Genomic DNA, 22,150 nt, shown 5'->3' with positions numbered 1-22,150 from the left:
AATTCTTCTATCATAGAATTCTGTTAGTAGTTGTGGTAGACACACCCATATTGCAGCGATGTCAATTTTTGAATCTGCTGGTACGAAATTTGGTTCCCATCGTCTAACCTATAGGAATTGACCCGCTACAAACCATGGTCCCTCGTATAGCACAGTGTCTAGACTTGCCTCTTCTTTAAATTTTGCTACGTAGAAATCCGATCCCAGATCTATTAAGACCAATGGCTCATCGATATTCCAAAGGTCATCAAGTTTCCCTTTTAGATACTGATGGCTTAGGCGTTTGCCAAAAACTTTGACGATGACGGAGTATCTCCATGGTAGGTATAAACGATCTCATTCCTCTGAGGTGAGGGTTATAACATCTAGATCTAATGGGGGCTCGAGTGGATCTTCTATTTCTAGATTTTGGTACTGATTTGGTTCGTGGATGTAAGAGATTCCAAGCTCTTCATCTCTATCAAGAACAACGCTTTTGTAGGAAAGGGGTTGAGGGGGTGGAGGAGGGTTATCCTCTTCCATGACGGAATGGTGGGGATCTGGTGGTTTTGGGGGAATTTGGGGTAGGGGATCTGCCGATAGGCTTGTGGGGTGAGTCATATTTGGTCAAAGACGGTGGTTAAAGGTAGAGAGTTAGAGGGTTTGAGAAGGATCTAGAGAGAAAGGCTCTCAACTGTGGATTTAAGTTGTGGAAATGGTTTCCTCTCTCTCTAAGATTATCGTTTGATTTCGTCTTAGTTTTACTCTTCGAATAGGATCCATTTGAAGAAAAAAAATTGGGCAATGTGTGCTTCATTTTGTTTTTCCAAAAAGAAAGGAAAAAAAAAAATAGGACAACATTTGAGTCAATTTTCTCGAAATCTACCTTGGATTGGTTTTTGATTTTGGAAAATATTTAGTTCGACGTTTCGACATGAGTATGCTTTGGTTGAGATTGAAAAAAGTAGTATTTGGAAATCAGATATATTTGGAAGCTGAAATCCTATTTGGACATGAAAAAACATGTAAGTTTTGTGAGATGAAAACTTGAAAAACTCTTATAACTTATTCCGTCCGTCTCAAATTAATTGTCGTGATTACTAAAAGTAATTATTTTAAATTATTTGTCGTTTTAGAACTTTGAGGAAAAATTAATTAATTTTTTTTCATTTTACTCTAGTAAAATTTTGTCATTAATGGAGATGATGCATATAACTAAAATAAACATTTAATGGAGAGATTACAACTAGACATAAAAAATAAGGGTAAAGTAGTCAAAACTCTCTCCTAATTAATATTTCTTAAGAGGCGTGTAAAACAAAAAAACTTCAAATAATTTGAGACGGAGGGAGTATATTTTAAACTCTAAATCCTATATTTCAAGTTTGAAGCTGAAATAATGGACCTAGTTTGATAAACAACACTTACTTAAAATATATATATATTTTTTTTTAATATTTGAGCCAATATCCATGAATCTTATTTTTGGACATTAAAATCTAGTTATGAATTTAAACACTTTTGGTTCGTTCATTAGCAGTTAGTAGAGTATAAGTAGACCATTGGTGCCTTATCGGTTATCTCCTCATATAAATCCTCACCCCCCTGCTCTAATTCCAAATCATCACCTCCTCTTTCCTGTATATCTCTAAGTTAAACTTCCCACCGGAACTAATGGAGCTGGTGGTTTCACCACCGACCGCCGCCGTTAACCGCCCACCCTCCTTAGCCAACCGCCGTGGCACTGCTGACGACAAATTCCGAGGTTTAATTGGCACACGCAGTTGGCTACGTGGAGGAGAGAAACCCTTGTGTTTGCTTGATTTTGTGCAGAATAAAAGGAACCCAAGGAGAGTGATAAGTCCAGTTGCATCATTGGGAGGTTTATTGGGAGGCATTTTTTTTAAGTCTTCTGATTCAGGTGAGTCTACCAGGCAAACGTATGCTGCCACGGTGTCACTTATTAATGGGATGGAATCACAGATGGCTGCTCTATCTGATTCTCAACTGAGGGAAAAGACAGCTGCTCTGCAAGAAAGGGCTCGTCGTGGAGATTCCTTGGACTCACTTTTACCTGTGAGCTAATTGAACCAACTCACTGTTATATTTTCTACTTTCGTTTTGCTAATATTATGCCATGTCAGGTGTTCATCGTTTAGAAACATGGCTTCCTAAAAATGTTATCTTTGATCTTTCTCTACTAAATTTATGTCACACTCTTCATTTTTAAGTTGTTCAGAAAAGGATATCATTTTATATTTAGAAATAATTTAACTTTGAACTTGTCATTTTAGCATTAGGATGTGTTCCGAATGGAGGAAAACATCCAATTTTCCAATGTTCGGTTGGTGAAAATCTTTGGAAAACGTGGAAAAAGACTTCCCTAATGGAAGTAGGGAAAACAAGTTCCATTAGTGGCATTCCACATTGATTGTGTCCTCCCCACCCTGTAACTCCTATCGCCCCTACCCCCACCCGATCTCCCATAGTATTTGTCTAGATTATAGACAATTGCTTTTAGGATGCTATTTTTTGCTTACGTACCGAAGACAAGAAAATAAGTAAGAAACCCACTTATTTTTCTAGAAAACAATTTCCATGAAAAAACATTTTCCTTCATACCGAGCACACCCTTAATGAGATGATTTATAGCCATACAAATGTCTATGACTTTGATTTTAGAAGTTTCAAAAGCCTTTATTTCTTTCTTGAGGCAGGGACTGAGGGAGTATTGTTTTTCTGATTTTCTTTTACTGAAACTTGGACTGAGCTATTGTTTATGTGATTGAAGTACAATTTGTTTGCAGGAAGCATTTGCTGTAGTCAGAGAGGCTTCGAAAAGGGTTCTGGGCCTTCGTCCTTTTGATGTGCAACTTATAGGTAGAAGTATCCTGACTTTAATGATGTATAGGAGTATGAATTTGGATAATAGGAGCTTCTTCTAAGAAATAACTAAACATGAACGTGTCCACCATACTGTTAAATAGATTCTTCAAAGTGTTGCACTATTTGAAGGTAGCATATTTTTGTTTGCACATGATTTATATCTGTGAAAAAATAAGAATATGAAATGGTGGAAAATAGGAATAACATCGTGTGATTAAGGACATAAGCTCCTATTTTATGAAGTGACCTCTTAAACTTCTCCCGCAATATGGGTCAGTGAGATTAGTATTATGGAAAGAAAAATCTGACAAGGTTTCCTCAACAACCTTACTCTCCTTTACTTAGTGGAATAAATGGCATTTTCTTGTTCACGGCTTGCTTAGTTCATCATCAGTTATATAAGAAACAGTCTCATATAAAATGAAGCAGTTATTTGATAATCATGCAAGTGATATCACCTTTTTCCGTTTTATTTCTTGTATAGGTGGTATGGTTCTCCATAAGGGAGAAATAGCTGAAATGAGGACTGGTGAAGGAAAGACTCTCGTTGCCATATTACCTGCTTACTTGAATGCGTTGACTGGGAAAGGAGTTCATGTGGTAACAGTCAATGACTACTTGGCACGCCGAGATTGTGAATGGGTTGGTCAAGTTCCCCGTTTTTTAGGGTTAAAAGTTGGCCTCATCCAACGTATGTCTCGCTTTCTTACTCTATCTCAATTTTTTTTTTTTTAATTATTTCTATCTTAGCATTCTTATCTTTAAACTTGCAGCTCTTTCCATCACTTTTTATTAGCTACATCCAAGTTTTAAAGTTTCATCCATTTGTGTGTCGAGATCAAATTCGTCCATTGATGAGTACATAAGTACTCTCTAATAGGATCAGCCGAGGCCCCTAAGCAGAAGCCAGGGAGGCACCCTAATAGCAGAGAATTTGATCAGAAGAAGAATCTACGCTAGTTGAGTGCAAGAAAGCAGGGTCAAATGTCAACCGTTTGTGGCTGTAATCCTGATTTTGTGGAAGTTTTGGTCATATCATGGAATATGTTGGAGTTAAATGAATGATGTCAAAAACAATCAGAGAATGCTCTAGGGGGGGAGTTCAGAAGGAAAAAAAAAAAAAAAAAAACATAGAAAGAGAGCAGTGAAGTGGGTCCTTTGTGCTCATATAGATAATACCATAAGGGAGGATTAGAACATTGTCCGAAGGAGGAAAAGAAAGTTTTTCCAGTAGCGATACCACTTCTATTCCTAAACAGAATTTGGATTTTGAATCGATGAGGGAGACTCCTGTGAGTAGGGTATAAGAGCAGGGTTCACCATATTTGAACAAAAATGAATTAGGTTGTAGGAACTAAAAGTTTTTGTTTTTTTGTATATATTTGGAGCATATACAATCCAGCTGATATTGACAAATTGTTTAAAATTCTCTAGCTTTTGTATACGTCTTGTATACCAGAGATGAAATTAGTTGGGTGGGTTTTTTTTTTTGGGGGGGGGGGGGGGGGGGGAGGGATCGATCCAGAGTATAATCCTGTGGATCAAACTATTGTTAAGGGATTTATAGAAAGACATGCTAACTAGACGCTCTGCCAATTAACTATGAAATACAAAATTAACAAGATATCATTGACTTAAGTTTTAGTAATAAAAACTGACCGCTTGCTGAGATAAAAAGAAAAAGAGAAAGAGAAACCTATACTTAGAACCCACTAAAACATACCTCCAAGCATGCATATAAATATAGAAAGATCCTATTCTTAACGCTCTGGTGTTACATTTTAGCCTTTATCAGTATCTCAATTGTCTGAACATTTGAAGTTGAATGACTGTTTGTGCTCATATTTTCTGGTAAGAAGTCAATATACTTTTGAACATGACAGTCATATTGGAGTTATTCCAAATTTAAAAAAAAATAAAAAAATGAAGGAATAGCTAGTCTAAGATGTTGCAAATTGTCTCATTTTCTGCCATTCTGGCATATTTTTCTTATCGGTAAGCCACTTATAGGTCATAACTTTTTATTTCACATATTTTTTCTGACATTTGACTTACATCATGGACAATAATCAGTTCATACCATGGTCAATGAAACTATGTATGTTCTATATGTTTCATGTTTTATTATCTAACAGTTGCTCCAACAAAAGATTCCTTAGAGTTAATTTCCAGTTTAAATTCTGCCCTAATTTATTCTAAATATTTCTGGGCTAATTTCTATCTAAAAAAAGTCCATCCATGCTAATTTACGTGACACAATTTGTCGGGGCATGAAATTTGAGATGTTAACTGATTTGTAGATTGGATGAAAGAAAATATTGAAGTATTACTTGAAAAGTTACTTTTATAAATTTTAATATTTATGTGAATTTTAATTTTAAAGACTTTTGAATGTTGCTAAATAATCTAAAAGTAGAATGATATTAAACATGATTGGGACATTCCAAAATGGAAGGAGTGCAGATGAAATGGAACGAAAGGAGTAGCATTTCTTTTTTTTTGGTTAATAAATATTGGGAAATTATGATTTTAGTTAGTCAAAGAATAAGTTAGCTTACCGAGACATTGCATCATTCAATTATTGTGATGGTGATTGTTTGATTCTTTTAGCTTTTGTTCTTCTTTTCCTTTCTTTCCCTCCAACGTGTCATTTCCATAAAACTTAAAAGGTTGGATATATTTCACATCACTATTTTTAAATCTTATATTATTGTTATTGTCGTTATATTTTTGGATAGTCCATGAGTTTACTTTTTCTTCTTGTTAAGATCATCAAGTAGTATAGCAAACAAAATTTTCCCTTGCAAGGAGTCGAGGGTCATCTTTGTCCATTGTAGTTTCTAGTATCTTGTTAGCTTTGAATGCTCAGTTTTTGATCGCTAGCTTTTAATGCTAATTTGAAGTATCTGTAGTGTTCCATTTTCTAATTTTCTGAGGAGGGTTTTCAGTAATCTAACTTAAATTTTCACTGGAACAGAGAACATGACAAGTGAGCAAAGGAGGGAGAATTACTTGTGTGACATCACTTACGTGACAAATAGCGAGTTGGGTTTTGATTACCTGAGAGATAATCTTGCCACGGAAAGTAAATCTTTTACTTTGTTATAGTTTGGCATGTTTTGCTTCACGTTCTATGTGCTTTGAAGTTACCAGGATTTCCCACCTATTACTGGCCAAGTGATTGTGTCTTCTACTCTGCAGAGTGTGGATGAGCTTGTCATAAGAAATTTCAATTTCTGTGTGATTGACGAGGTTGACTCAATTCTGATTGATGAAGCCAGGACTCCCCTAATCATATCTGGACCTGCTGAAAAACCTAGCGATCAGTATTATAAAGCTGCTAAGGTAGCAGCTGCCTTTGAGCGAGATATTCATTATACGGTGAGAATTGAATTCTGCCGGATGATCTATCCATCTACAAACAGGATGAAAATTCTCATTTAGATAGTGATTTGACTAGGGATATTTTGCTATGACTTCATATTCTTGGTTATCTCTCTAGAAACAAAAGTTGCATACTAGAACATAATATTGTTGCTTGCTGTGTTTTGCAAATCAGTGTAGTTACATACTCCCATTGCAATTGCAGGTTGACGAGAAACAAAAAAATGTCTTACTGACGGAGCAGGGTTATGCAGATGCTGAGGAAATTCTGGATGTGAAAGACTTGTATGATCCACGGCAACAGTGGGCATCATATATTTTGAATGCCATAAAAGCCAAAGAACTTTTTCTTAAAGATGTGAATTATATCATTCGTGGGAAGGAGGTTCTTATAGTAGATGAGTTCACTGGCCGAGTCATGCAGGTGACTTTATTTGCTTCAAGTGTTTTAGCTAGACTAGGATAAGTAATTGAAGAAATTAAAAGAAGTTTTATGTCTAATTTATAGCATAATGTTTAGGTGCTATTGTGTCAATTCCTATTTTGAAACGCATTGATTAAGCTGTTAGATGTAAGTCTTATAAAGACCCATCTCCCACTATTCTGGTACATGACCATGCCATGGTATGTCTTAGGGTGAGCGACAGCTAACCCTCACGCTCCTTTTTCATGGGATGTTTGGTGGGGGTTGGGGGTGGGGGGAGATGTGCTAATGTAAAATAGAAGATGACAGGAGTTTGTAGGGTACACAAACTCAGAAGTTCCTCTCCTTTATTTTAACATGAGCTCTGCTAATCAATTGCTCATAATGCATGTTTTTGACCTTGGTTGTTTCATGTCATTACACCAATGAATGCCATCAGATTCATTGCCCTGGATTTAAGTTTTTTCGGCATTCTGTCTATTAGGTTATTGTTATTATTATTTTTTGAAGTTGCACTACAATAAAAGGTACAAATCTGCATGTATTGAAGTCACATGATTCTACTTTTGTCTTACCATTGCATGTGAAATTGCCCATCTTAGCAGAGATAATTCCCATAGCTTAACGTCAGTGTATTGTCAATATCTGTAATAGTATAGGCTTATGTTTTCCTCTAACCTGCACACCCTGCTCTTCAAGTTCATCTGGCATTTGCTGGACTGAAGGCTGGTGGTTAGCCTCTTAACGACATATGTAGTTACAGTCAATTATATGTTTTCAGGGGAGACGTTGGAGCGATGGACTTCACCAAGCAGTGGAAGCGAAGGAAGGCGTACCCATTCAAAATGAAACTGTAACCTTAGCATCAATTAGCTACCAAAACTTCTTTCTCCAGGTTGGGTTCCCTTGGCAGATATAGTACATTCCCATTTTGTGAAGTTTGTCTAGGGTTTTAATGATATCTGTCATTTTCGGAGCTAAAACTTGTGATATTTTGTTTAATGAGCTTATAGTTTCCAAAGCTTTGTGGGATGACTGGCACTGCCGCAACAGAAAGTGCAGAATTTGAAAGCATTTACAAACTCAAAGTAACAATGGTGCCTACAAACAAGCCAATGATAAGAAAGGTAAGTCTTATTATGGCTTCCGCTTTATTGATTTTTCTTCATTCGATGCTTTCCTTCTTATTATGCGAACATGAAGCTCAGAGGTAATAGCTGCAACATCCGTCAACTCTCCATGTAAAATATGTCTATGTATCATGAGTAAGAACGTGTCGATCGTAACATAATTGGCACGTTAAAATTAGTGCTCTTGTTATGTACATAATTGCCTGAAATGTAGCTTCTAAGGTAAATAGCTGTTGGACTAGGCCACAAAGCAGTCCAGTTGGCCCTGTGAATAATTGGCTGAGCATTGAAAAGTGGTCAATTGGGCTCAGGGCCTAAAAAGCATCCAATGTTTATGTAATAGTGTTAGCATTGTACCTTTCTCTAAACTCTGGCATCAGCACTAACCTGTCCCCAGTCCAACCAGTAAAAGTGACTTTGCAGTGAAACGAATTCTGAATCAACACCAGTCATGATATTTCTCGTAAGGACGCTGTATGCAATTTTTTTATTTTTTTTTGTGTGTGTGTATATATATTAAAGACTACACAAAACTGTGTAGCCCTCCTAATTACAGATTACAAAAGTGTAAGCATCTGATCCTGTGTCATCTCACAAAGTTTCTAAAACATCAGAGATTGATTCATTATCTTCTAAACCTATTCCTTTACACCAAAAGTAGAACAATCCTAAACACTTCATTTAATCTTCTGGAAATGGTTGGCTTTGTCTTCAAAACATCTTTGGGTTCTCTCTTCCCAAATGTCCGCCAAATGCAAGCTGGAATAATCTTCCATCTCATTTTCTGAATTGCATTACTGCCTTCTCTGTTCCAGCATACTAGCACATCAACTATCTTACTTGGCATGGTCCAGAGAATCCCCCTATAATTGAGGAACATCCTCCATAGTTGTTCTGTCTGTTTACAGTGCAAGAACAGATGATTAATTGTCTCAGGTTCCTCACCACATGCAGGGAATATTTTTCAACCAAGTATGTTGAAATGAGAGTGGATGTCTAATGAGTGATAGATTGATGTTAATGGGAAAAGGGGGAAAACAAGGAGGTAATGGAAAATGTGCTGTTTATTGAGCTAAAGACAGATGGTAGGAGAAACATTGTGGTTCGGAGCTTCCAATGTATAAGAGGCGATAGCAAATAGCCTGTGCATTTCGATGGTCCTGGAGATGATATAAAAAGAAAAATAGTGATGTGAAATAGTATTTTTTTTTTCTGAGGCTGTGGAATAGTATTTTTGTTCTGTACTTAATAGACTGTGCTGGAAATTTGTGTATTCATATGTTCCTTAAAATTTCATTATGCAATTACCAGGCTGTGCAATAAATCTGTATATTCGTTCGCTGCTTTAGATACTGAGAAGCGCAGCACATTATAACCACTGCTTCAGAGTGCAAATAGAGGTGAATTGGGAGGGAGAAAAAGACTACAGGAATAGGATAACAGTAGCGATGTCTCAAAGTGTTTTAGTTGTTGGGAAGGACCTCAAAAGGGTTAAGAGCATTTAGACCTATGTTGTGGTAGGTGAACATTAGAGTATTCCAGTTCTTTAAGAACAATGTATGACCTGAAGGAATTAGGTTGACTATAGATGTGCCATTAGAAACCCCAAGCATTCATTTAGTGTGTGCAAAAACAGAGTTTAATCTGCGTGCAGGTATAGTGTATGCTAAATGTCTAGCGTGAAGTCTATTAATTAATCCAAGTAGCTCTAGTATGCAAGGGAAAGTTAGTACAACAAGCCTAACAGAATAGGCAAAATGAAAAAAATTCATTGATGACAGGTGCAAATTAGGTAGACTGTTGATGTGCAATTAGAACCCAAAAGTTTAATGCACATGCAGGTAAAACGAATGCCACATAGCTTGAAATCTATTAACAGATTATTCTAAGTAGCTGTTATATCCTAAAAGAAGTACATTAATTTCAACAGAATAGGTGAATGAGACGAGTCATCCACCATCTCAACTATACTGGATAGTGGGTATTGGCACTTTTATTTGCATTTAGGACAAGTAGTCGAAACCTTTAGGGTTTTATATAACTTCTATGGCACAACTTTCGAGCAACTCTTGATTTTGTGTTTTTCTCAAGATAACATAAGAGACAAGTTTGACATTTAAATTGTTTTTAATGAGGCAATCTAGCAAACATGTAATGTGCCAAGTATGGACTTTCTAAGGTACATAAAATCGAGATGAGATGAAAACAAGTGTATAATAATCTTAAGGTGTTTTGTGCTACAAAAGAATTAATGCACCACCGAAGGCCTTCAACTTCAAAAATTTTGGGGCTTCTGTCTGCTATTGACTTTCCACAGATCATGGTGATGCTTCTATGCTGTGCAAGCTCCGTACTTCACCTTTTTTATGTGGAGGGGAGTTCTTCCTGAAGATTGATGGGGAGCAGTTGCCCATATTGTGTTGATAGTGGATAACCAATACTGAGGTTTTGGTCTGATTCTGTTGGCAACCATCTGGATAGATTTTACAATATGGCTTCTTCTCACTCTTAGTAGAAAAGTCTCTTAATGATTGCGAAGAGTAGATATTGAACTGTTAACTTTTTCATGAATGGCATGAATATTAACATGATAATCTGTGTGCTCTTAGTGTTGCTAGTTCATTTCCAAAAAAATTCCAAACGTGAAATTTTCATCTGTGAATAATTTTGTCTTCTTCTTTTCCCTTTTTCCAGGATGATTCCGATGTAGTCTTTCGCGCAACTTCTGGCAAATGGAGAGCAGTTGTTGTAGAGATCTCTAGAATGCATAAAATAGGGCGACCTGTGCTGGTTGGTACAACTAGTGTTGAGCAGAGTGATGCACTGTCCGAGCAGTTGCGTGAAGCTGGGATCCCCCATGAGGTGAGCTCTAAAGTTCGAATATGACTTGAAAGCAAGGATCTTGAAAATTACGGTCTCCTTTTCATGCTGATTTTTCATATATCTTTTGAACTTCTATTGGGTACTATCAAGTGCCCCAAGTTAGTTATCCTCTAAAGATTTTTGAATAGACATTGTTTATCCAAGGTTCTGAATGCTAAACCAGAAAATGTGGAAAGAGAAGCTGAGATTGTGACACAGAGTGGGCGTCTTGGTGCAGTTACCATTGCAACTAACATGGCAGGTCGTGGGACAGATATAATTCTTGGTGGTAATGCAGAATTCATGGCAAGACTGAAGTTGCGAGAAATATTAATGCCAAGGTTGTTGCTCCATGGATAATTTTATGTTCTCATGAATTGTCAATAGATGCACCGTTGAATGCTATTGCATAAGAATTAGACATCTTTTCTCCTAAGAGGAACAAATTAGTATTCCTTATAGCAGTTGGTGGCATACGGAATTGGTGTTGTCCCTTAATTAATTTGTCATTTAGGAAAATCAATACTAGTGTATACTGATGATAAAGTTGATCATTAGACAGAGAATTAAAGCACTGGCTAGTGTGAACTATTTTCTTACAATATGCCATTGCGTCAAAGTATTACAATGTTTTATGAATAATACGATTGCTGCAGAGTTGCCAGACCAGCTGAAGGAGTTTTTGTCTCTGTAAAGAAACCTCCTCCAAAGAGGACATGGAAGGTTAGTCTTGAGTCTGATCTTGTAAAGCAACTTCAGAAATATTCTTTGATTGTGATTTACTATGAGGTTGATATCCACATAATCATTCAGGTAAATGAAAGTCTATTCCCATGCACACTATCCAAAGAAAAGACCAAGCTGGCTGAGGAAGCTGTAGAGGTTGCTGTAAAAATGTGGGGTTCGAGATCGTTAACAGAACTAGAAGCGGAGGAACGATTGTCTTATTGTTGTGAAAAGGTGAAGATAAAATACGAATTATTTATACCGTGATTATCTTTGTCTTGACAAGGATAAAGAATTAGGAGTAGATATCTACTAGCACTCATGGGCTGGAGATATACCCTGTTGGTATTCTAAACCTTGTAACAAGCAGAGTGATTTTAATGTCCAATGAGGATAGCTAGCCCATAGCAATTTCTGCCTTTACAGAGGAAAATCCTAAATTGAAATCATGAATAAGCTGATTGTAGCATATTAATTATTCCAAGCTCTTGAAAATCCAACTTGATAAAATGCCTTCCAAATATTTCAAACTATAGAATATATTCTTACTTTTTCCTTCTACTGTTTGGAGCTAAGTTGCTTGGACTCTGGTGCGGATGTCCGATACGGGTGCGGATCTAGAGGTCGGATCCTTCATGATCTAAATTTTATAATTCAGGTGTACGGATCCAGGTATCGATACGGGTACTGGGATTCAGCTAAAAATAATTCAAATATCTAAAAATAGAGTTACAAAAATATGCCCAAATTATAGTGGACTATTTAGAAGGAAAATAATGCAGGAATTTTTGAGAGCAAGTTTGAATCTGTATATTATTAAGTACAGATGCATCTTTACTATTTTGGTATGACATGGCTATTGCAATAGGTCTAGCTTTTGTTTTGATTTCAGAAATCATTGTCTGTCACAAATTTCTCTATTGATTTTGGTCAAAGTACCCAAAATCATTTGACCAAATCGGGTACGGATCCCACACCCACGTCGTGTTGACATGGGTGCGGCACCAAAGGAAGATCCAAGCAAAGGTTTGGAGAGATACAATGAACTCAAGCATATTTGCGATAACAAATACATAGAATCTATTGTTTTTGATTACTCGAATGCATAATATATGTCGCAGGGTCCTGTTCAAGATGAAGTAATTGCGAAGCTACGCAGTGCTTTTCTAGAAATTGTTGGAGAATATAAAGTCTACACTGAGGAAGAAAAAAAGCAGGTAATTTCTGCTCTTTTAAATTATCTTGGGTATTCCTCTTTCATTTCGTACTGTATGTAAACTTATGAAATTTCCATTTCATAAATTACCAGCCTTCAGTTCAGCATGAACATCTCTTTGTTTCTGCTGCTCGAATATGCTGAACATGTATATGATTCTGTGGTGCAATATATCTGATTGAGACTGAAAATATGAGGCAGTGTGCGGGTTTTTTTTTTTTTTTTTTTTTTTTTTTTTTTTTTATCAAGTAAAAGTATTTTCATTCATAAACGTGGCCAAACTGACGGTATACAAGGGATATACCGTGCACCAAAAAGTAAAGAATCTACACAATATGATTCTCTACAAACTCCATCCAATCATCCATAGTTCTATACAGCAAGTGACTTTCTGATTACACCAGAAGAAAAAAAGGGAATGTAGACTACTCCTCAGCTGAGAGAAACTCGAGTCTACTCCTTCAAAAGCTCTCCTATTCTCTCTCCCCAAACTACCCATGTTAGCGCAAACGGCACCACATTCCAAGCCCTTTGTCTTCTCCTCCTCCTCCCCCTCTTCCAACTGGACATCAACTCTTTCATGGTTTTTGGCATTGCCCAAGGAGTGTCAAACCACCTAAACATATCCCTCTATAATCTCATGGTTAGCCCACAATGTAGCAGAAGATGATTCACGTCCTCGCTCGCCTCCTTACACAATAAGAAATATGATAAATATTAGTATGTAACTTCATCCTCAAATATAAATATACTTTTTGATCTTCTAACTTCATTTAGGAAACAAAACTTAATAAGGTGATGGCGCTAGAAAAAAAAAAAAAAAAAAAAAGAGAATACTGGAATTTTCGGGACAAGTTCTCCTCAACTTCCATTTGCGCCCACCCCCCACCCCCCAAAACTAACTCACTCCAATATAAAAGAACCCCTTCCTCTAAAAAGTAGCTCTAGCCTCCAAGTTTGACTCAATTTGTGCCCTAGAAAGTGTCTTCTCCTTTTTCCCTTTGATTGTATATTCTTCCGACTTATTTATTTCGACGTGCAAAGGTTATTTCAGCTGGTGGGCTCCATGTGATCGGGACTGAGCGACATGAGTCACGGCGAATTGACAATCAGGTACGATTTTGATATTGCTATTGCAGTATATCGGCACAAACCCGATAGTACTTTTCATCCCGTTGTTCATAGCTATTCTGTTGGAGTTCTGATTATAATATTTATATGGGCAAAGTTGCGTGGTCGAAGTGGTAGACAAGGAGATCCTGGAAGTTCCCGCTTCTTCCTTAGTCTTGAAGACAACATATTCCGCATATTTGGCGGGGATCGGATTCAGGTAAGTAATTGTGTGCTCTAGATACGGAAAAGGTCCAAAAATACCCCTGAACTATTGAAAAAGGCTCATAAATACCCTCCTTCCACCTTTTGGTCTAAAAATACCCTTCCATCCACCTTTTAGGTCTAAAAATACCCTTAAGGTTTGTTTTTGGCTCAAATATACCCCTCAAACTAACAAGTTAAAATTAACTCTTTTAAAAAGCCAAATGGCAATTTGTAATTGGTCAATAATAAAATTCCGTAATTTAAAAAAAAAAAATCCAAATTTAAAAAAAAAATTGCCAATAATAAATTTCCAGTAATTTAAAATTCCAGATTTAAAAAAAAAATTGTCAATAATAAAATTCCGTAATTTACATATTTGTTTTAAAAAAAATTGTGTGGAAACTTAAAAATTAAAAACTAAAAAATTTAAAAATATGAACGAAACTGTTTTTTTTTTTTTTTGCATTTCGTGAATTAATCAACGAAATATGTTTTTTTTTGCATTTCGTGAATAAAAAAACGAAATAGGAAATTATAATTTTTTTTGCATTTCGTGTATTAAAAAACGAAATAGGATAAAAAAAAATTTCGTTCATATAAAAACGAAATAGGATAATTTCTTTTTTTTTTCCTTCATATAAAAACAAAATTGGAAAATATATTTTGTCCAATTTTTCAATTTCGTTTTTATATGAACAAAATTATTTTTTTTATCCTATTTCATTTTTCAATACACGAAATGCAAAAAAAAATTATAATTTCCTATTTCATTTTTTTATTCACGAAATGCAAAAAAAAATAAAAAAATTTCGTTGATTAATTCACGAAATGCAAAAAAAAAAAATCAGTTTTGTTCATATTTTTTAATTTTTAAATTAAATAATATATGTGTCCAATCACAAAATGCCATTTGGCTTTTTAAAAGAGTTAACTTTAACTTTGTTAGTTTGAGGGGTATATTTGAGCCAAAAACAAACCTTAAGGGTATTTTTAGACCAAAAGGTGGAAGGAGGGTATTTATGAGCCTTTTTCAATAGTTCAGGGGTATTTTTGGACCTTTTCCGCTCTAGATATTATGTTCTCTCTTTTTTTTTTTTTTAATAACCTTGGTGTTCGGGCCAGCTTTCGCCCACATCAACTAATTTCACAGAGTACCTGCTACCTCCCACCAGCTTAGGTACTGGGTAACTCTGTCCGCTAAGGTTTGGACAGATGGGAAGCAATCTCCTAGTGTTTTACCTCCGTTGGGACTTGAACGGTTGAACCTGCAACCATTGACCACTTCATGGTTCTTCTTGTAAGGAATTATTATATTTATAACATTCAGGGGATGATGAGAGCTTTTAGAGTGGAGGACCTACCAATTGAATCAAAGATGTTGACAAAAGCACTAGATGAAGCTCAACGGAAAGTAGAAAATTACTTTTTTGATATCAGAAAGCAATTATTTGAGTATGATGAGGTATTGAATAGCCAAAGAGATCGGATATACACCGAGAGAAGAAGGGCCCTGGAAGCAGATGACCTCCAAGCTCTCCTTATTGAATATGCTGAATTAACAATGAATGACATCCTGCAGGTACATGGATTTATTAATTTCCGAACTCTAAAAGTCAGTTCTTTTAAATTTGAACTTGTGACATCCTTTTTTCTTTTCTGTTCAAATGTAACAGGCAAATATTGGTGCTGATGCTCCAAGAGAAAGTTGGGATCTCGAGAAGCTTATTTCAAAGCTCCAACAGTAATAATCTCGTGAAGAATCTTTACTGTGTCTTTTTGTTTATGACTTCATGCATTTTTCAGTATTTGTGAATCAAAGGAAAGGCTTTGGCATCTAAAGAGCATTGTAGCCAGTTGTGGGCTTGGTGTTCTCATATTTATTGTTATCTATCCTCCATTTCACCCAAATGTCCATCCAAATTCTGGATAGTACTGTCATATTACGGTTCTACTCTAAGCTGCTTGACCTTTACAGGTATTGCTATCTGCTGAATGATTTGACACCTGATTTGTTGGCGACTAATGGTTCAACTTATGAGGAATTGCAGCAGTATCTTCAGCTACGTGGACGCGAAGCATATCTCCAGAAGAGGGTCAGTTTTCTTTGATTTTACTTGCCAAAGCATTTCCTAAGTTTCTTTGCAGCTCTATTTCCACCGTTAGGTTGAGTATAGCTGATGCTTGCAAGATGAACGTAATAAATGGATTCTATAAGTATTTAAAACACCAAGCATTTGAAAAGAAAAGGTTGGTTGGAAGAGATGGAGTAATGCCTACCGGCAGAGTAGGGGTCAGATGATCAGACATGGACAGCTATTCTCTTGCACTTTCTCCATGTTTTACCTAATTAAGGTGAGATGAAAATTCTCATCCCTAAAATAAAGGTCATTTCACATAATCTGTTAGATCTGCTTGTAATGAGAGGATCTTGTTAATTTTAAATCAGAGGGCAGGTCAACTTAACATAAATTCGAAGGAACATGAAAGTAATTTTCATTTCTCGCAAAAACTAGTATTCTGTTGTGGATCTAAACACAAAAAAGGTCCTTTCTAACAATTTGCGATTTCAGATGACGCGGTTCACCCTACTCAATGAGTACCATTACTGGCAAAGATCCTAAGTTTTAAGTCCAGCTGCACCCTTCCAACAGAATATTTTCAAGTGGGTCAAACAGTTGACCTAAGAAAGAGAATCAGGACCTAAATTAAATTAATACAACGCCTAGCCTTTAGATGAGCCGGTTTACACAATTCTAAAATTCATTTGTTGGTAAGGTATAATCTTCATACTCCACATCATGTTGAAATGTGGAGTAGCCTTAAAATTCTTTTTAGTTGTTTATAGAAAAGTCCTTCATGTGCCTCAACTCTTACAATGATTAGATAGTTTGGGCCATCTCATAGGGTGCATGTTGTCGAGATGAAAATGGAACAAAAGAGAAGGGTGGCCTGAAAGTCCAAATGCTATCTCAAATTATTTCCCCCTTTTTCTTGCACATACACTCTGTGTGATAAGAGTGGTTACTATAGGCTGATGCTTAACGTGAAATGGTCTAATTACAATGAGTCTTTTGAGAAATACCGATGATTCACATGGCCAACCTAGACTATTTTGGGAAGAGGTCTAGTTGATTGATTTTTTAGGGCATCAAACAGACACTGCTCTGGGAACTGGCCAAGATAAGTACCTTATTGGTTCAGATTATTTCACATATTTTGATCAATATCTTTTCATCAGATTATTATATCACAAAAGTCTATGGTCAATACATTTTTGATAAAGTTAAATGCATTAAAAGTTTCCATTTTGTTAACTATAGACAGACTGCTGCAACCACACTTATCATGTTTTATTTAACTTAAATAGTAATCCTTCTACATAGATTAGATTTTGGTAATCAACACCGAAAAATGCACCGAGAACAGAAAAAGAGAAACCATTCACAGAAAAGGCATATGGCTAGAAATAGAATTACTAGGACATTTGTGAGCTCTATACTCCTCAATTTTCGAAGATTCTGAAAGGGGAATATCTCAGTTTCTCTTGATAATTCGGGGCATTGAATTGTTTCTTCATTTGCTTCCTTTTCCTCTTACTGTTGGATATTCATTGCTATCATTTAGGATATTGTGGAGAAAGAAGCTCCAGGTTTGATGAAAGAAGCAGAGAAGTTTCTAATATTGAACAATATTGATCGTCTGTGGAAAGAACACTTGCAAGCACTCAAGTTTGTTCAGCAAGCAGTGGGGTTACGAGGCTATGCACAAAGGGATCCACTAATTGAATACAAACTTGAAGGATACAACCTTTTCATTGAGATGATGGCCCAGATCAGGAGGAATGTCATATATGCTGTCTATCAGGTTAGTATTCTGACATTGAGATCTACTGATCTTCAAGGATTGTAGAGAATGCAATCTTTTGGTTCGCTCCTCCCAATTAACCAAGTCTGTACCTGATTTTTATTACTTGTTTCCTTTTGTCAGTTTAAACCAGTCATGGTGAAGCCAGAAGACCAGAAAAAGAGTGACAAGGCGGACAAACTCAACACAAATGGGAGGGGTAGTAATGGTGCTACCAATCCGTCTCCATCAGCTGTTGGCTCACAGTCTAGCACATAAGACATTGTTCTGGAATTGACTCTTTTGGAGAAAGCAGAAGCCATGTGTGGTTGGTTCTTTTACCAATACATAATTCTAGTGCGACGCAACCTAGATGTTACTTGCAATTGCAAAGAAAGTGCCCACAGGACTGATACATTGTGAATCAAGCAGCCATAACTTAGCTAACACTAAGATATATAATTCAGCAGGCCTCTGCAACATGTTATATAGTTCGGCACCAATACCATGTAAGTAGTCTTCCTTGATGTACATGTCATTGTAAAGATGATAAAAGCTTCTTGGAACTACATATTACTTCACTTTCACAAGGTTTGTAATAAAAATATCAGTTGCATCTCCACAATACACAATAGATCAAAGTCTCTGTATGAAGCCTCGGTTGCAATACGACATTCAGAGTTATGAAAGCATTTCGGTGCTGACAAATTGATTGAACTGGTTTCCTTTATCCTGCATGGAGCCATACCATATCACACATTTGAAGTTGGAAAATTCCAGTTCAATATGCACACACACAAAAAAAGAGTAGAATTCCCCTACCTTAACGCCAATGGCAATTGCAGTTTTAAGTTTAATCAGTTCACCCAATCTCAAAGAACCTCTTTTCTTGTCTTTGACAAATACAACTGGTACCTTTTTTGAATTAGCCAAGCTTTCCAGATGCTTGGTCAGCAACCGCGGATAACAATCAGATGCTATTAGTATTACCTAAATACCCACACTCAGCAATGTCAAAAAGTGTAACAAATTAATGCAGCATACAAAAGAACTTGCAATACCTGTAGGCATTGAATTGGGAGAATACACAAGTACAAGGAGGAACAGGAACTTTTAAGGCAAGGTTAAAATCACGAGTAGGCGAATTAAAACCTGAAGTCGAGTAGAATGCAATTTGGCCGATAGTGATGAGCGTTCATTTGTAGGAATTGGGGGCATTCTCTCAAGCACTCGCGTAACTTCATTCACCCCTACTGAGAACTGCTGCTGCATAAATATCAAATCGGTAACTTGAGTATGAGATGAAGAGAGCATATCATTTTAGCATCCTATATAATGGAAAACCTAATAAAGCTTTCCATTAAATAAATAAAAAAGTAAATTGTGAGTAATATTTGTTGGTGGATAAAGAGTCGTCCTTTCTACCCTTCTTCGCTTACATACCCAGTTTATGTTTGTGTCATGTGATGTACATATAGCCTACACATCACACGATTGCACTTATCAGTAGAGAAAATTATTGGGGCAAAATTAAGTTTAATTAAGCACTCAAGGCGCATTTTTGGTGTTGGGAGTGAAAGCCACTTGACTGTAAGGAGAGGAGAGATTAAAAGACGGAACATATAAAAGAGAATTCAAGGGCAAGGACGAGATGGTTTTCTTTCACAGTACCACTCCCAACAAGCTTTAGCTTACCCAATGATGTTGATGGATTAAGTGAAGAGAAAATGGTACTCATACCAGAGTTGTGATCAATAGCACCGCTATCAATGATACACCGTCCACTACTCGAGGCTAGAAGGCGGAATCTTTTCTACCTCTTTTCTACCTCTTTGGTGGTCAATTAAGTGGATTGAAAATGATGAGGCTTTAATTTAAATCTTACGGAGACAAAAATACTAGGACTATCCTGTATGGGAGGTAGCAGCGTCCAAACTGGCAATCCTTTTAAATTTAATTGGTAATATTTCCTTCCTAGTCATCTTCTTTTTAATAGAAGGCTGGATGGTGGACAACAAGTATACGAAAAGATAAAAATAAAAAGAGAGTGGGAACCAACCTTAAACCAAATTTTCTCAGGTATAGCTATGCCTGAGTTTCTAGCTATCTCTATCTCCCTGCGGCGAGCGTCGTTAATATCTTTCGGCAAAATAAAAAAGCGACAACTTGAGAAACAGGGAAAAGGATGAATAAATTTACCTTTTAATCGCTGTGAGGAGACGGTCCAGAACTTCACCTTCATAGCAACTGGGATTATATTTATTGCTACATTAGAAACCGCAGCCATCAACAATGCTTAATTACTACAACTAGTTTGACTACTCTATTAAAATCAATCAAAAGGAAAAGGGAACAATAAAAACGAGGTTTACATTGTTGTAGAAGCAGCAATTGGCATACTCATCTTTCACTTCTAGTCCTTTGCCCCCTCAATTGCCTATGGAAATTTCAGAATCTAACTAACAACTATTATGTTTTACCGTAAATTTATGAACGACTACGTTTTACCGTAACTAAATATAAGCTGGTGTGAACAACTATTATGTTTTACCGTAAATTTATGAACGACTACGTTTTACCGTAACTAAATATAAGCTGGTGTGTTGGAACATGGGCTCTGCCTTTCGGTCCATTGCCTGTGGTGAATCATAAGGGAAAGTTACACATTAGGCCTCACGCTCGGAAATATGGACAATTCGCAGTAATGGCCTTATTTTGGGGTGGTCTTTAATTTTTGGCCATCAAAATGAAAGTATTTAACTTTTGTGTTTCGCCTAAAACCTCAAGATTCCGGATTCGAACTCCTACTCAGACGAAAATTAAGAAAAATTCGCTATGCAGAGGTAGCCTACAAACTCTGCCCCATCGGGCATAGTTTGCCTGCAAAAATCTACCTTAAGGCAAAGTTTGTAGGCAAATTATGCTTGATGGGGTAGGGTTTGCCTGCAAACTATGCCTTAAGGTAGAGTTTTGCAGGCAAACTATGCCTTTGCAAACTCTACCTTAAGGTAGATTTCTGGCCAAAATTCTGCCTTACGAATCCAAGTTCTACTTGGAATTTTTTTAAAATTTTTTTGACTGAGCAGGGGTTCAAACCCGGAAACTAGGAGTTTTAGGCGAAGGAAAAAAAATTAAAGACCAACAATTTGAGGGGAAATAATTAAAGACCAGTGCATTTGAAAGGCACTCCGCACAAAAAAATGCGGAAATATATCCTTTATAGGGATAAAAACACAAATAGCCTAGCCCAATAGTAAAGTTTACTTTTAATTGGCCTTACAAACTTTAGCCATAAATTATATAAGCCAACAAGTAAACAAAAATGGAAAAATAAAACACTCCCTCTGAGACTATAGCTATAATCAGGGAGGTTTCCTGCATTATCTCCAAGAAAATTAATTCCTAAAATTTCTCCAACAATTGCTTAATTCATATCTCCAAAAGATTTGTTCCCAACGTTTGAAAAACTTAAGGTGATAGAAGGTATTTTTTTTTTTACCACATCTTCACCAAAAATTCAGAAAATTTATGTGTATAATAAATGTATAAATCAATGTATAATTAATATATAATGTATAAAACAATGTATAATCAGTACATAATGTATACACACTAATTATATACATATTATACAATGATTATATATGAATTACACAACGTATAAATGACTTCAAGTGTATAAATCAATCAGTATATAATGTATATATACACTAAATACGCACACACACACACACTGATTATACACGAATTACACAATGCATAAATGACTTATTTTCTCCGTCTCTTATCCTGTCTTAAAATATATATTTTATACAATGATAATATAAGGAATAACAGTGAAGAAAGACCGACAAATCTTGATGGACAAAATCACCAATCTTCCATTTTTTCATCTTCGTACAATTAAAATCAGTAGAGCAGAAAATATGAAAACACAACTAGAGGTTAGCGACAGTGACACAAATTATCAAAGAGAGAGCTTGTAGGGAATGGATGAAGTGAGAAGTGTAATCTAATCGAAGAGAGAGAAATATGGTATATGCTTAATGGAAAATAAATCCCTAAATTAAATGATGGAAGATTGTTTGGCTGATAGAGAAAACGTAGGTTTGTTTTTGGCTAAGAAAAGTTAGTCAAGTACTTAGAAAAGTTAAAGTTGGATGGTTTCTAAAAAGAAGGGTTATTTTGAGTTTATTTTTAATATGGGCTTTTAATCTAGTTAATCATCCATATTGTGGCTTTTATTTTCATTACCCAATATATATATATATATATATATATATATATATATATTATACACCAGGCATATATTTGTGACCGTTTATTTGAGTGAGCGGTTACTGAAGGTAATTTACCTTTCACCCATTACAAAGTTGCACAATA

The 22,150-nt window shown here is 36.0% G+C and overlaps 2 protein-coding genes across 5 annotated transcripts; one reads left to right on the top strand and one right to left on the bottom strand.

Annotated features, from left to right (window-relative positions):
• Positions 1–1,519: 1,519 nt before the first annotated feature.
• Positions 1,520–18,484, top strand: LOC132644885 (protein translocase subunit SECA1, chloroplastic). Its single transcript, XM_060361542.1, has 20 exons — positions 1,520–2,055; positions 2,787–2,859; positions 3,350–3,556; positions 5,843–5,946; positions 6,067–6,246; positions 6,455–6,673; positions 7,455–7,568; positions 7,687–7,800; positions 10,498–10,665; positions 10,831–11,006; positions 11,322–11,388; positions 11,479–11,625; positions 12,513–12,608; positions 13,652–13,720; positions 13,836–13,937; positions 15,252–15,503; positions 15,598–15,665; positions 15,900–16,017; positions 17,549–17,788; positions 17,912–18,484. Exons 1-20 carry the CDS (start codon positions 1,654–1,656, stop codon positions 18,044–18,046), a joined length of 3,051 nt encoding a protein of 1,016 aa, XP_060217525.1. The 5' UTR covers positions 1,520–1,653; the 3' UTR covers positions 18,047–18,484.
• LOC132644886 (uncharacterized) lies at positions 18,207–20,327 on the bottom strand. Of its 4 annotated transcripts, none has more exons than XM_060361544.1 (6): positions 20,140–20,327; positions 19,967–20,032; positions 19,827–19,884; positions 18,920–19,030; positions 18,590–18,757; positions 18,207–18,499 (listed from the first exon to the last, which is right to left on the bottom strand). In XM_060361544.1, the coding sequence occupies exons 1-6, from the start codon at positions 20,169–20,171 to the stop codon at positions 18,449–18,451; spliced, it is 486 nt and encodes a 161-aa protein (XP_060217527.1). In that variant the 5' UTR covers positions 20,172–20,327; the 3' UTR covers positions 18,207–18,448. The 4 variants fall into 4 exon arrangements, with proteins under 4 accessions (XP_060217527.1, XP_060217529.1, XP_060217526.1 ...); XM_060361546.1 differs by having other exon boundaries at positions 19,967–20,014; positions 20,140–20,326; XM_060361543.1 differs by having other exon boundaries at positions 18,920–19,033; positions 20,140–20,324.
• Between the last annotated feature and the right edge of the window lie 1,823 nt (positions 20,328–22,150).

Source organism: Lycium barbarum, chromosome 6 (genome assembly GCF_019175385.1).
Source record: "Lycium barbarum isolate Lr01 chromosome 6, ASM1917538v2, whole genome shotgun sequence".
Lineage (NCBI taxonomy): Eukaryota > Viridiplantae > Streptophyta > Magnoliopsida > Solanales > Solanaceae > Lycium > Lycium barbarum.
This window is presented reverse-complemented; position numbering and strand designations above follow the sequence as displayed.

What these genes read in the sequence shown, in the direction of transcription:
- LOC132644885 (XM_060361542.1), top strand. Translation starts at nt 1,654, where the DNA reads ATGGAGCTGGTGGTTTCACCACCGACCGCCGCCGTTAACCGCCCACCC. An exon ending in TCACTGGCCGAGTCATGCAG is followed by an intron (nt 6,674 to 7,454) that starts GTGACTTTATTT and finishes ATATGTTTTCAG; the next exon opens with GGGAGACGTTGGAGCGATGG. An exon ending in TTGGCGGGGATCGGATTCAG is followed by an intron (nt 13,938 to 15,251) that starts GTAAGTAATTGT and finishes TATAACATTCAG; the next exon opens with GGGATGATGAGAGCTTTTAG.
- LOC132644886 (XM_060361543.1), bottom strand. Translation starts at nt 20,171, where the DNA reads ATGAGTATGCCAATTGCTGCTTCTACAACAAT. An exon ending in ATTGCTGCTTCTACAACAAT is followed by an intron (nt 20,033 to 20,139) that starts GTAAACCTCGTT and finishes TTTCTAATGTAG; the next exon opens with CAATAAATATAATCCCAGTT. An exon ending in CTCCTCACAGCGATTAAAAG is followed by an intron (nt 19,885 to 19,966) that starts GTAAATTTATTC and finishes CGCTCGCCGCAG; the next exon opens with GGAGATAGAGATAGCTAGAA.